The sequence below is a fragment of the Micromesistius poutassou genome, assembly GCF_964030765.1.
Source record: "Micromesistius poutassou genome assembly, chromosome: 23".
In the NCBI taxonomy this organism is placed as follows: domain Eukaryota; kingdom Metazoa; phylum Chordata; class Actinopteri; order Gadiformes; family Gadidae; genus Micromesistius; species Micromesistius poutassou.
In genome coordinates, this window is record NC_140293.1 from 1,701,007 (window position 1) to 1,716,108 (window position 15,102).

A 15,102-nucleotide genomic window follows, 5' to 3' on the forward strand; every position below is an offset into this window, starting at 1 on the left:
ACCGGTTAACCCCAGCAAGAGGATACAATCCCTTGGGTACCACGAACGATGGCCAGCTTGTGTTATGCTGCCCCCTAGCAACGTGACTGGCTTAGCTAGAAGGACCACCATATCAAGCAGTATCACATACCTATTCGTAATCATAAACCATTTGTTTCTTCCAGTGAGATATTGTCCACTGAGTTTAGATATCCACAATTAATTAAGGTTGTTAACAACACAGTTCACTTTTTTGTTAAAGTAGTGATTCATAAGTTAATTATATTTTAAATAACATCCTGGCTATAAAGGAACATATTCTATACTACGATTTAATCCTATTTCGAGGGGTTTTGAGTTCTGAAACAATAACAATTCTTAAAACAGACACACACACACACACACACACACACACACACACACACACACACACCTGTAGGCTAACAGGCTTCTGGTTGGTGTTAGTGGTGTGACCGACCATAATCACACACACACTACGTGAAGGGATTTATTATAATCTAAACTGACGGTCCAACCTCTTCTGGGTCGGCTGGTCTGCCTGTACCTGAGAGCTTATATTAAACACTCCTGTCCAACCGCCGAGGAATTGAATGTTTTTACAATGGAATTGTGGAGGTGATATTCTCTGAGGCAAGACAGAGAGAAAGACGGAACGGAAAAACGACTTTATTAACACCTGCATGAACAAGAAGAGGATGTATAAGGAAAGATGTGAACGTTGAGAGGAACAGGATGTGTCCGACTCCTCTATGCATGGTAGGACGTCATATCAAATCTAGGAATGTATTATTATTACTGTTAGAGGATGTGGGAGGCCGAAGTGGTCAAGATGCTGAGGTATCACTTTCATACCCTTATGACGATTGTTACTGTTAACCCCGTCCAAACTGAAACCTCAAGCCTTCCTTAGTTTTATGATATATACAAATCTTTTATTTCATAAAATAAAACTATTCAATTTCCGAAGTGTTAAAGGGAGAGTTGTGTTGTGTATTGAGAGATATATTTGCCACTGTAAGTAATATAAATAGAATCCTGCTGAATGCACTACGCTCATTACCTCTGTTACTTTACAGAGAATAGACCAAGACAAAACAATGAAGGTTGTGATGGAAAAATCTACATGTTGTTTGTTTTTATAACTTAGGCCTTGTTCTTTCCTTTCGCGTATTGTCTTGCCAACCTGCCTTTCTCCAGAGTTGACTATTCATTGACCTTTGTGCTTGGGTAAATGGGTCACAAAGGAGAAGACATCCCCTTAGGCACTCTTCTCCTTGATAAAAACACAGGCACCTCTGTGTCTTGAGTAAACATCACTTGAGTTGATTATTGACATCTACAATATGGGGAGGGTCTGAAACTGTATAAAAAACCCTGTCAAACTGTATTCTGGACTCACTCTGCTAGAGAGGAGTCTAATGTATGCATGCATTAAACCTAGGATAGTTGCTTTCCAATGTATTGTGTGCTTTTTTGCAGTGGGAATCTCATCTGGCCTAGACGCAATCTCTGTTAAAGGGAATTGCCACGACAAGGTATTATAAGAACTTTATGTATTATTATTACTGTATTAGGGCTGCCTTGCTCATGGGTTCCTTGTCCACAGTGAGGTGAACCCTATGCTGTCTAACCCCGCCCTGCTGGCCGGAGGACAGAATAACCTCATCACCATGGATACGGACCACGGTGGTCGTGCCACTAACCCACAATCCCCTTCCTCGCACCCACACTTCCCTCCTCCTCATCCTCCTTCTCTCTCTTCTCCTTCGTACCCCCCTCCTTCTCCTCCTCGACGACTCCCCTCTCCCTCACCCCCTCTCTCCTCCTCCTCTCCTCCTCCCCTTCTTACTCCCCACTCTCTTCTATCCTCTTCCTCTTGCTCCTGCTGTCTCTCCTCCTCTTCCTCTTCCTCCTCCTCCTCCTCCTCCTCCTCCTCCTCCTTGCCACAACCATCTACCCTCCATTCCGCCCCTCTCGCCCCCTCCTCCCTCTCCCCCCCTCTCTCCTCCCACTCCTCCCGTCTCCTCCGCCCCCTCTGGTACCTCCTGCTGGGTCTACCCCTGCTGGTGCTCCTGCCCTGCCCCGCCCAGGGAACCCGGTTCCGGGTGGGCGTGGTGGGCCCCTGGGGTTGTGACCCTCTGTACTCCAAGGCTATGCCCGGCATGGCTGCCCAGCTCGCGGTGGATCGCATCAACAGAGACCCCGCCTTGTCTTGGGAGGACACCTTCGACTATGTGCTGCTGCAGGTGAGACAGACCCTGGAACTGCTGTTCACTGCCTTCTTTTGCATGGAAAAGGACACTGAGTTCACGTGAATGGATGAATCGATTCGATGGAAGGATGGAGCATGAACAGAAGGATGGATGATGGGATGGATTGACGGCGACGAATGGATGGAAGGTGATGGAAGGATGGATGGACTATTCATAGAGGGCTACATGATGTGTATGTGATGGAGGGATGATAGAGGGATAGTCAATACAAAGATGTGGATGTGCCTCTCCTCCTCGTCCCTGCAGGAGCCGTGCCAGACGTCCCGCGGTCTGCAGAGCTTCCTGGGCTTCCAGGGCAAGGCGTCGGCCTTCATCGGACTGGCCAACCCCGTCTACTGTGACGCTGCCGCCATGCTCAGCAAGGGGTGGAACAAGGTGGGTCTTCCTTTGTCCGTGTCACCCTCTTTACCTTTACCTTTTAATGAGCCATCCTCTTTTGCTCCTCTTCTCCTCCTCCTCCCTCCCTCCCTTCTCGTAGCCATTCTCCTCCTCCTCCTCTTCCTCTTATACCCACTCCGCTCCTCTTCACTCCCTCTTCCTCTCCTCTTTCCCCTCCTCCCCCCTGGCCTCTCCACCTCCCCTGTCCTCCCCTCATCCTCTCCTCTCCACTCCTCAACTCGTCTTTTGTTTGGTCCTCCTCATTTCCTTTTCTCATCCTCTCCCTCTCCTATCCTCTCTCCCCTCTCATCCTTCCCCCTCTTCCTCATCCCACCCCCCCCCCCCCCTTCAGGCTATGTTCTCCTGGTGGTGTGAGGGCCACCGTCTGGAGGACGTCCAGAGCCACCCCAGCTTCTCCCGCTCCACGCCCAAGCCCAGCAGGGTGCTGCTCAGCCTCCTCCGCTACTTCCGCTGGGCGCACGTGGGCATCATCTCCTCCTCGGAGCCCGTCTGGGCCGAGACCGCCGACATGGTGCGTGAGTCTATCTGCTCTGTTTTGTAGTTCTTCTTATGTTGACTTGAAGACTACAATACCCACGCTTGGAAAGGCGTTGAAAAGCTTTGCTAACCTTCACTTGAAAAAGGTTGTTGCTGAATCTTTCACAATCCCCAACCTAAAATGTAGATATCTTTTTACGGCTATCCATCATCATTCTATCGGAGCTGGATCTGGTAACTGGTCAGTGGCGGTGCGTGTGTTGTGTCCAGGTGGCGGATTCCCTGCGGAGTTATGGGATGGCGGTGAGGCTGGTCAGCGTGGTGGAGAACAACCCCCAGAGTGCCAGGAAAACACTCGCCAAGTTCCGCAAGCTGGGACACATGCAAAGTCAGCGTTAGCTCGCTAGTCTGTTCTCTTACTTCTGGATTTCCTTTGTGGCTACAAGTGTTGTGTCAATTGTTGCGTGAACTGCCTTCGTTTGAAGTAATAATTTTAAATACATGAAAATTGTGAACCGAAAATAACAAACCGACAAATGCACAAATTAGCATTTGTCGCTAGCTAACTAGTTAGCTAGCAATTTCGCTTGTTTCTCATTGCTGAGTTGTTTGTAAGAAGTGTAAGAAGAACAGACCAACTCACCGGCTAACCAGCCCCAAAAAACGAAAAAAAAAACTTCTGACGTAGCCGGCGATCCATCTTAACGACCCGTCTCTCCGCCGCCCCCTAGTGGTGGTGCTCTGCATGCACTCGGTGCTGCTGGGCGGGCAGACCCAGCGGCTGCTCCTGGAGACGGCCTACGACATGCGCATGAGCGACGGCGGCCTGGTCTTCGTGCCCTACGACGCGCTGCTCTTCAGCCTGCCGCACCGCAACGTCTCGTACGAGGCGCTGCGCACCAACGGCAAGCTGAGGCGGGCCTACGACGCCGTCCTCACCGTCACCGTCGAGTCGTCGCCGGCGGCGGGCGACTTCTACCAGGCGTACGGAGAGGCGGTGGCGAGCGGCGAGGTGGGCAAGGCCTGGAAGCCGCAACAGGTAATGGGAGGGTGTTTCGTTTTTTTTTACTTTTACGGAGACAAGTGGAATTGTGTCGTTGCTTTTGTAGTGGGGTCCGGATAGTCTAGGGGTGGGGTCCGGATAGTCTAGGGGTGGGGTCTTGATAGTCTAGGGGTGGGGTCCAGAGAGTCTAGGGGTGGGGTCCAGATAGTCTAGGGGTGGGGTCTGGATAGTCTGGGGGTGGGGTCCAGAGAGTCTAGGGGTGGGGTCTTGATAGTCTAGGGGTGGGGTCCAGAGAGTCTAGGGGTGGGGTCCGGATAGTCTAGGGGTGGGGTCTTGATAGTCTGGGGGTGGGGTCTTGATAGTCTAGGGGTGGGGTCTTGATAGTCCGGGGGTTTGGGTGTTTGACACCAAGATGAAGAGTTCTGGGTTCAAATGAAACTCCAGAAGTTTCTGCAGTGTACCTCAGTCAGGCACCTCCTCAGTCACCTCCCAGCCGGTGGATACTCCTGCTTGTGCCGTCACAAATGGATAGACTTTAAAATGGCTTGAAGAACGACTGATCAACCGCACACACGGTGGTAACATAGGGCTCCTTTAAACTTGAGTCCCAGGTCGTTGGCTGAGGTGTCTCTCTCTCTCTAGCTGTCTCTCTGTCACCCTCCAGGTCTCCCCTCTCTTTGGGACCATCTACAACTCTGTGCTGCTCATGGCCTACGCTCTGCGGAGCCTCAGGGACTCAGGGGACTGGCTGTCTGGAGGGAACCTGGCCCGGCACACACAGAACCTGGAGCTAGAGGTAAGGACCCCCACAGGCTAACCACCGGAACACGCAACCGGATATGGACATAGAAAATTTCTAAATTTCTATTTCAATCTCTAACTCTACTTATTTTGCATGGGATATTCAAGAAAATAATAATAATTTGGGTTCATATATGGGTTAATGTCGCATTATGAATAGCCCATTGTGGTCACCATCAGTCACAAACGGATGTGTTCCGCAGGGTTTCAGCCATCCAATCAGAACCAACGGTTCCAGCACTGCTCTGCTGAACTTCGTGGTTCTGGACACCGACGGCCTGTCCTGGGAGCTGAGGCCCACGCACAGGTAGCTCTGAACCGCTGAAGCTAACCGAGGCTGAAGAATGCTGAGGAAATATGTTGACGTAGAAAGTCTAATATATACAGACGGCAATCTGAGAGGTAGACGGTCAGTCAGACAAACAGGCAGAAACAGAGAGACAGAAAGACAGACAGACAGGTTGGCAGACAAACAGCCGGCGCCCAGACACATAGATAATATGAGATTGCTGACGGTGTGGATGTTCAACAAGTTCAATGAGAGTGATGGTGTTGATGAGAAGGTCATGGTTCTAATGAGAAGGTGATGGTGCTGATGAGAGGAGGATGATCCGGATGAGATGGTGATGAGATATTAATGAGACGGTGATGGTGCTGATGAGACAGTGATGGTACTGATGATACAGTGATGGTGCTGATGAGAGGATGATGGTAGTGATGAGAGGGTGGTGGTAGTGATGAGAGGGTGATGGTAGTATGAGAGGGTGATGGTAGTGATGAGAGGGTGATGGTAGTGATGAGAGGGTGATGGTAGTGATGAGAGGGTGATGGTAGTGATGAGAGGGTGATGGTAGTGATGAGAGGGTGATGGTGCTGATGAGTGGCCGATGTATTGACAACAGGGTGGAGCTGGAGAGCAACATGGTGCACTTCCTGGGCAGAGACATCCACTTCCCCAACAGATACGGACCCAGCAAGGACGCCGCCTGCTGGTTCAACAAGGGCCCCCTTTGCTCTGCAGGTAGAGAGGAGCGCACACACACACACACACACACACACACACACACACACACACACACACACACACGCACACACACACAAAGATATCATTGTTAAGATAAGAATCTTTTTTTTTTAAGTAAACAGTTAGCTGTATTAAATAGCTTTGTTATAAAACGTGTTTCTTATCCAGGTGTGAACTTGCTCCTGGCCGTCAGCATCTTCCTTGGCGCCATGGTTGCCACCCTTCTCCTGGCGGCTGTGATGTACTGCATGAGGTAACTATCATCAATTAACAGTAAACTTATGGAAACTGGTCACCTCCCCCCTGGTCACCGTGTCCCTTTTGTTGCCTAGGCGACGCATCATCCAGATCCGCCTGGTCCGGGGCCCCCACAGGATCCGGCTCACCCTGGCCGACGTGACCTTTATCAGCCCGTCGCTTTGCAACAAGGTCCGCCACGTTTCTCTCTTCAAAGCAGATTCATCATAAGTATGCAGTTTGAAAAGTGAATAGTGGGGAATATTCCCCACTATTCACGGAGCCTGAGGTGAATAATTGTTTTAGCGTATACTACACGTGAACACTCCGAAAATAAACAAGACAATACTTTTTTGCCAGGATTTATTTGTTTTTATTAGCGGTTTATTCATTTTTATTAGCGTGACGAGACGTCCGTCACGCGGTGAAAACAATATCCCCAGTTTGAGATCTCAGTCATGGGATATTGCTCAATATCCCAAGATAGCGAACCAATCAAATTGCGCAAACCTCAGGAGGTTCACGTGTAGCATATACCAATGACCTTCATCCTCTGAATGCGTATCTGAGTCTCTTATTGGGATAGAGGACAGTGTTTGGGGGTCTCAGTAGCGGCAATTGGAGGGACGCTGGCTCCATTCCCATCATCCCCGACGAGCAAGACACACTCCTTGTATGATTGATGCCATTGCCCTCGTGTCGGCTATGGAAGTAGCTATAAAATATTGATTCAATTCTACTTCCTGTTTCTTGTAGATGCTGAGCATTAGTGACAGCAGGACCAGCGAGGCCAAGCTCAGCGTCAACGAACACAGCGTCGTATCCAACGTGTCCGAGCATTCGCCCGCCACGCACGAGAACTCCAACGTAGCTGTCTATGAGGTGAGGCCCCGCCTCCTGCCCCAGAGAGAGAGAGAGAGAGAGAGAGAGAGAGAGAGAGAGAGAGAGAGAGAGAGAGAGAGAGAGAGAGAGAGAGAGAGAGAGAGAGAGAGAGAGAGAGAGAGAGAGAGAGAGAGAGAGAGAGAGAGAGAGAGAGAGGAGGGAGGGAGGGAGGGAGGGAGGGAGGGAGGGAGGGAGGGATGGATAGATAGATTCATGAGTTTGCTGTAACGCCGTGTTCCCCCTCTAGGGGGACTGGGTGTGGCTGAAGAAGCTTCCACCGGGAGCCTTCAGGGGCCTGAACCCAAGCACCAGCGTCGTGTTTGAACTGGTACGTACTGGTTCTGGCCTCATCCGGTCGGGTTTCACGCGGTTAAATAAGCGTATCCGCTGTAATCCGACGATAACAACCGAGGTTCCCTCTGCGTCCCCCCTGCACCTCCAGATGATGGACCTGCGCCATGAGAACATCAACCCCTTCATGGGCTTCTTCCAGGACTGCGGCGTGTTCGCCGTGGTGACAGAGTTCTGCTCCCGCGGCAGCATGGAGGACCTGCTGCTGAACGAGGAGGTGAAGCTGGACTGGATGTTCAAGTCCTCCCTGCTCCTCGACCTCATCAAGGTAAAAGGGACCGTACGCCTGGTTGCCGCGGCGACGCAATTAGCCCGATCATTAAGGCCACCCTGCTGTCAATTTTATTATTATTTATTTTAAATGCTGTGGGTGTGGCTTATTTATGTTTACCGAATCCGTTGTGAATACGAAAGGTACCAGGTTCGATCTCCAATGTCCTTAGTCTGACCCCTAACATAACCGCCGTGGTGGCTCCTCTCCACCACCAGGGCATGAAGTACCTCCACAACCGGGGCGTGTGTCACGGCCGCCTCAAGTCCCGTAACTGCGTGGTGGACGGCCGCTTCGTGCTGAAGATCACCGACTGCGGCTACAACGAGGTGCTGGAGGCCCAGCGCTTCACCCCCCCGGAGCCCCCCCCTGAGGGTGAGTGGGCGGGGGGGCCGGGCGACGGAGCTGGAGGACGAAGGGTTCAAATGATTTATGATGATCGGTTTTGAAATGCACGCGCATTGCGTATTTTTTGAAGATCAAATCAGGTTTTTTTTATTGAATCATGATAATTCAAACTGGTCGGGTGAGGATAAGAACGTTCAGGTCGCTCTACTGTCCATTGCTTCCAGAGAGGAGAGAGATGTGGAGGGGGTGCACACGCCAGACAGGCACTGCAGGAAATGACTTCCACTAAGATAACGGAAAACAAGAGTGTAGAAGTCTAGACCCCGAATATAAGACGTCCCAACTTTTTCGCATTTCCAGGAAAAGAAACCTTTTTTTTATATTCAGGTCAATACCTTAATATGGTCTGGAGGTGAATCTCGTGCACGAGCGTGCCCGTTTTATGTACCCCTGCTTCCTGCTTTCCAGACCTGCTGTGGACGGCTCCCGAGGTGCTTCGCAGTGGGCAGCCCGGTGTCCACGGCAACAAGCACGCCGACGTGTACAGCTTCGGCATCATCATGCAGGAAGTGGTCATCAGGGGGCCGCCGTACTGCATGCTGGACCTCACGGCCACAGGTGGGTCGAGACCAAAGCCCTTCAAGTCACCTGACGTACCTGTTGGGGGGAGCTTGCTGGCCTACTGCTGCATGATTCACGGCGCAACCAGAGGCCAATCTGGGTTAAAAAACAACGGATCACAAGAATTTGCCCAAGGGACCTTAGGTCCACCAATAGTAGTTGTACACGCTGCAAAGAAGGTGATGAAGCCTTGTGATAGTGAATTCTTTTGTATGTGGATACCGCTCCACCACTGCTAAGTGTAACTGTAAGACTATAGTTTAGCGTTACACCCGCTGTATTCCTGCAGAGATCGTGGAGCGTGTGACCCGGCCTCCTCCTCTGTGCCGGCCCGTGGTCAGCCCAGACTACGCCCCCGCAGAGTGCATCCACCTGATGAAGCTCTGCTGGAGCGAGCAGCCGGACAGGAGGCCCGCCTTCGACGAGATCTTCAACCAGGTAGCGGCCAGTGGGTGGTTTGAATCCCGACGGCGCCGTTCCCTTGAGCGGGATGTTTCTTGACCCCCTACCTGCTCCTTAAAGACCTCTTCACTCTCTCTCCTCTCCTCTCTCCTCCTCTCTGTCCCCCTTCTCTTTCCTCTCTCCTCTTTTCTTTTCTCTCTCCTTTTCTCTGTCCTCTCCTCCCCTCCTCTGTCCTCCCCTCCTCTCTTGCTCCTTTCCTCTCTCCTCCTCTCTGTCCTCTTCTCTTTCCTCTCTCCTCTTTTCTTTTCTCTCTCCTTTTCTCTGTCCTCTCCTCCCCTCCTCTGTCCTCCCCTCCTCTCTCGCTCCTCTCCTCTCTCCTCCTCTCTGTCCTCTTCTCTTTCCTCTCTCCTCTTTTCTTTTCTCTCTCCTTTTCTCTGTCCTCTCCTCCCCTCCTCTGTCCTCCCCTCCTCTCTCTCTCTCTCATCTCCTCTCTCCTCTTCTCTCTCCTCTCTCCTCTTCTCTTTCCTCTGTCCTCTGTCCTCTTCTCTTTCCTCTGTCCTCTTCTCTTTCCTCTTCTCTCCTTCTCTCCTCTCTCTTGTACCACCTCCTCTCTCCTCCTCTAGTTTAAGGACATCCACAAGGGCCGGAAGACCAACATCATAGACTCGATGCTGCGCATGCTGGAGCAGTACAGCTCGAACCTGGAGGAGCTCATCAGGGAGAGGACTGAGGAGCTGGAGATTGAGAAGCTGAAGACCGAGAAGCTACTCACACAGATGCTGCCCAAGTAAGATATAGATATACACACACACACACACAGACAGACACATGGCCACATACATACATATAGACAGATACATACGCATATACACACGATTTACAAGTAATGCAATGTTACACCTCCTCTATGTGGAGCGACTCCCAATGATGACAGAAAGCTATGCCTAGCTCAGACTAAATATTAATCTTTTACAGAATTCGTAAGGCAGGCTTCCACTAGGCTATAATGAAAGGTAAAGCCTCACTCTAAACCTCACTCACCTCTCTGGGCTCCTTCTCAACAATAGTCTGGGGTGTTGACAGCGATTTTAGAGACACACAAACACACACACACACACACACACACAGTGGCATCACACACACAGGACCCTCCTATAAGTGCCTCCGACGTTTCCATGGCGCCCCGCTCCCAGGTCGGTGGCGCAGGCCCTGAAGATGGGCACCACGGTGGAGCCCGAGGACTTTGACTCGGTGTCCCTGTACTTCAGCGACGTGGTGGGCTTCACCACCATCTCCGCCAACAGCGAGCCCATCGAGGTGGTGGACCTGCTCAACGACCTCTACACGCTGTTCGACGCCATCATCGGCAACCACGACGTCTACAAGGTCTGTTTGTTGCGGGACTGTGCAATTGATCGGATTTTAATTGTGACGTCGAGTTTTGGGTCAAACGATCTCCAAGCTAATATAATCATTTTGCTTATTTTATTATTATTATTATTATTATTATTATTATTAGTTATTATTATTATTATTATTATTTGAACATTTTCTATTTGAACATTTTGCGTATTTATTTAAGGGGAAGTTTCAAAGTTGCAAAGTGTTTTTTGGAGAGAAATGTTGAATAAATGCATCGTCATCAATGCAACTCAAAAATAATCGTTGAATCGTTGAATCGTCGAATAATCATGATTTCAATATTGACCAAAATAATCCTGATTATGATTGTTTCCAAGATCAAGCAGCCCTAGTTTGTTGTGAACTATGACTAGCCCCTAAATTAAGCCCGGCGGGAAAGTTTTGTGGAATGGACTTTTACTTTGGTAATCCTGACCGACGTTCCTCCTCTGCTGTGTCCCGTGTCAGGTGGAGACCATCGGCGATGCGTACATGGTGGCCTCTGGCGTTCCCATTCTGAACGGAGATCGCCACGCGGCCGAGATCGCCAACATGGCCCTGGACATCCTGAGCGCCGTGGGAACCTTTAAGATGAGACACATGCCCGACGTTCCACTCAGGATACGCATAGGACTACACACAGGTAGATACACACAGAGGACTACACACAGGTAGATACACACAGAGGACTACACACAGGTAGATACACACAGAGGACTACACACAGGTAGATACACACAGAGGACTACACACAGGTAGATACACACAGAGGACTACACACAGGTAGATACACACAGAGGACTACACACAGGTAGATACACACAGAGGACTACACACAGGTAGATACACACAGAGGACTACAACACAGTAAGATGCACACAGGACTACAACACAATAAGATACACACACTGTTATACAAAAATATGCAATGGACTACAACACAGGCAAATAGGTTGCACTACAACCCAGTAAGACACACATAGGACTCCGACACAGGCAGCCTCACCTGGTTGTTTTCACGGTTTGTGTGTTTCAGGTCCATGTGTAGCAGGAGTCGTCGGTCTCTCCATGCCTCGCTACTGTTTGTTTGGCGACACAGTGACCACGGCTTCCCGCATGGAGTCCAGCGGCATGCGTAAGACACCCACCCTGGTCACATCACAACATACCAACATGCCACTGTAGCAAACGTTGCTCATCTATCCGTCACGCATCTAGGTGGACACGCCCACTTGTGATGTCATAAGAGACAGATTTTCACAACGGCTTGTAACGGCTAATCACAGTCACACCTGGTGGCATGTCATGGGACCTTTAAACCTGTGCATAGTGATTGCTCCATGCAAAACAGGTGCGCAGCCTTAGCCTGCCTCAGTCTCTTATCAGTCTGCCTGGGGCCAGGTGAGGCTGCTTCAGCCAGCCATCATCCACACACACACAGTCCACATCCAGTGTAGAATCTTTGGTCCTTGGACTGTTCTTTGGGTGTTCATTTGTTGTCGTCATTTATTGTTGTGTTGTTGTGTAGCCCAACGGATCCACGTGCACCAGAGCACGGTGAAGATCCTTCTAGATCTCCGTCTGGGGTACAAGTTCACACTGAGGGGTCGCACCGAGGTCAAGGTAGGAAGCCCCGCCCCTTCCTCCAGAACAGGGGGGTACTTGAGTTGAGTTGGACCACCACGGCTGCCGTGCTGTTGTTCTGGTTCCGTCTGTTGTCCACCTGTTTGGTTCCTTTTTGTTGCGGGCTGTCAGTCTGTCTGTCTGACTGCCTGTCTGCATGCAGGGTAAGGCAGAGGAGACCTACTGGCTGGTGGGCCGAGAGGGTTTCGACAAACCATTGCCTGTTCCTCCAGAATTCAAACCAGGGTAGGAGACTCTGAATCAGATCATATGTCATGTTACTATTATCATATTGTTACCTGTATGTTTGTATTTGTGTGTGTGTGTGTGTGTGTGTGTGTGTGTGCGTGTGTGTGTGCGTGTGCGTGCATGTATGTGCGTGAGTTTGTTTGTGTGTACGTGTGTGTGTGTGTCTGTGTGTGTGTGTGTGTGTATGTGTACGTGTGTCTGTGTCTGTGTGCGAGTATGTGAGTGTGTGAGTGTGTGTGTGTGTGTGTGTGTGTGTGTGTGTGTGTGTGTGTGTGTGTGTGTGTGTATCTGCCCACCATGCTAACACCCGTGCTGCGCTATACAGGCAGAAGGCCCAGACGCTGCAGATGGAGGAGATTGCGCAGTACAAGAAGCGCAAGGCCCAGCAGCAGCAGCAGCTCGCCAAGCAGAAGACCTGAGGTAATGTTATTCATGTGATTAATGTTAATGTAATTACCAAAGCACACGTTAACAACGGCTGGAGCCGGGCAGCAGAAGCCTATTGTGTGCAACTGGGGACAATTGATTTGCCTGTTTGCACTGCGATGAAATTCAATTGGAGAATGACCTCACATCCGGATTTACTTTTCCCAAGCTAATACTTTCTGAGGGGATTTATACTTTGACATATGTGTCAGGGAATTGATGTTCCTTCTCCTCCTCTCCTCCCCCTTTCCTTTTCGTCCTCCTCTTCTGCTCCCCTCCTCGTCGTCCTCCTCCTGATCGTCCTCTCCTTCCTCACTCCTCTCTCGTCTCCTCCTCCTCTTCCTCCTCCACCACTTCTTCTCCTCCTCTTCCTACACCTCTCCTCCTCCTCCTCCTCTTCCTCCTCCTTCCTCCCTGCAGGGTCCTGGAGGAGGTGGGGAGGGCCTCCTTCAGGTCCTCCAAAAGGCTGTGAGGAGGACCTCACACGACCCCCTGGGCCACATCATGATGTCACACCACTGTGTGACCAATCACATCGCGGCATATGTCTTCCTATAGTTAATATCCCTGGAATTAGGGAAATGGTGACGGGACCCTTTGGTGTGTGTGTGTGTGTGTGTGTGTGTGTGTGTGTGTGTGTGTGTGTGTGTGTGTGTGTGTGTGTGTGTGTGTGTGTGTGTGCGGGTAGCAGTGACGATTTCTCTAAGACTGCAAGGGAAGCTCAGCTTCCCCTAAAATTTCAAAAATTAAATGGTCAAATATATACTGTTGTGTTAACATTTCATTGACTAAAAATGCGTTAGAACACGTCCACCTCGACGACGAGTTCGTTCAGAATCAGCTGCTTATCACAGGTCGACTGACTCAATTTCCTTCTCATACATTCCCTTAGCGTCACAGTGCGTTTGCCTGTTGAAGCTCAGCATCCATCCACTTCCATAGACCTCTGAAAAATAAGTCCCGCCTTTGAATGATCGTACATAACAAACTATGTAGGTGGCGAATAAGTAAAAGCTGCATCACGTTTTGAACTACTCACATTTTCCATCTAGTTTCGACTGGCTTTTTGGATTGTCGGTGCCGTTAAAGTAGTAAACGATTATAAATGCTATTTTAATGGCACAGACAATCCAAAAAGCCTGTCAAAACTAGATCAAAAATGTGTGTAGTTCAAAACGTGACACAGCTTTTACTTCTTCGCCACCTACAGAGTTTGCTGTGTACGATCATTCAAAAACCCCATGTTATTTCCCATAGATTTGACAGAGGGAACCGGGAGCCTCAGAGGTGGGACTTATTCTTCAGAGGTCTATGGGGCTACATAGAACAACTTTTTTTAGTGTGTTGAAAGTCGACAGTCATTGGATAATCCTGAGATTCTGTCCCTCCCACGGACGCTCAGCGTCTCAGGGGGTGAATGGAGGAGTGGGCTGGCCTGGACGCTGGGCTTCTGCATGATGATTGGAGGGTTTGCGAAAGACTGAGTTGCCGTTTGATTGACAGCAATTTTGAACTATAAAAAGTCGCCGGAGCTGTCTTCATTCCTCCGTCCCATCGCAGATTTTGCAAGCGAGTCGAAAGACGAACTGCAACCTATTTCTTGATATTTGCTTGGCGAAATTGCTAGACAATTTTCATCGTACATTTCATACACTTATTCACACAATTCCTTGCTTCAGTTTAACATAATTCCCACATTTCCTTGTTCAAGTTCAATATCGTTTTGGTATTTGGCCATCACTTTGATTCAGGGAGCCTGAGGTCTGAACTTCAAGTCCTCTATTCAGATCAGTACTTGCAGGGTGACAGGGGAAAGCTGTGTGATTTCTTGGTGTTCCTTAAAGACATGGAGTTGGACAGTGCAATGCCTCAGCTTTACAAACTGTTTTCATTAGTGGCAACAATTAGAGCTACATCTGCAGGTGTAGAAAGGAGCTTCTCCTGTTTAAAGCGGCTCAAGTCCTACACCCGTAACACAATGGGCCAAGGCCGTTTAAGCAGCCTAGCTCTGCTGGCCATTGAGAGGACAAGTCAGTGGAAAAGACAGCTAGTTGGTATGACAGAGCATTTCCTTGAAAAGGAACAGAGAGCATAATTTACATATATATATATATATATATATATATATACATAAATTGACAATTTATATGATGTAGGCCGAAAATGAGCTTCCCCTCTTTGAAAGACCAGCAGCTGCCACTGGTGGGTAGGTGGGTGGGTGGCAGTGATTGTGTGTGTGTGGTGGTGGGTGTGTGAGTGTGTGTGCGTGCGTGTGTGTCGGGGAGGGATTTAGCTGAGAGGCTTAATGTGCAGC

At 49.9% G+C, this 15,102-nt stretch overlaps 1 protein-coding gene across 1 annotated transcript; it reads left to right on the forward strand.

Moving 5' to 3' along the window:
- Positions 1-805: 805 nt before the first annotated feature.
- On the forward strand, positions 806-12,781 carry gc2 (guanylyl cyclase 2; the record flags this gene model as incomplete). The annotated part of the gene is made up of 25 exons (XM_084487476.1): positions 806-837; positions 1,607-1,686; positions 2,038-2,246; positions 2,520-2,648; positions 3,004-3,183; positions 3,420-3,537; positions 3,881-4,188; positions 4,817-4,948; positions 5,157-5,260; positions 5,856-5,974; positions 6,146-6,230; positions 6,310-6,406; positions 6,971-7,096; positions 7,344-7,424; positions 7,539-7,715; positions 7,937-8,093; positions 8,535-8,684; positions 8,977-9,125; positions 9,713-9,876; positions 10,283-10,475; positions 10,959-11,133; positions 11,527-11,625; positions 12,019-12,113; positions 12,277-12,359; positions 12,688-12,781. 25 exons carry the CDS (start codon positions 806-808, stop codon positions 12,779-12,781), a joined length of 3,336 nt encoding a protein of 1,111 aa, XP_084343602.1.
- Between the last annotated feature and the right edge of the window lie 2,321 nt (positions 12,782-15,102).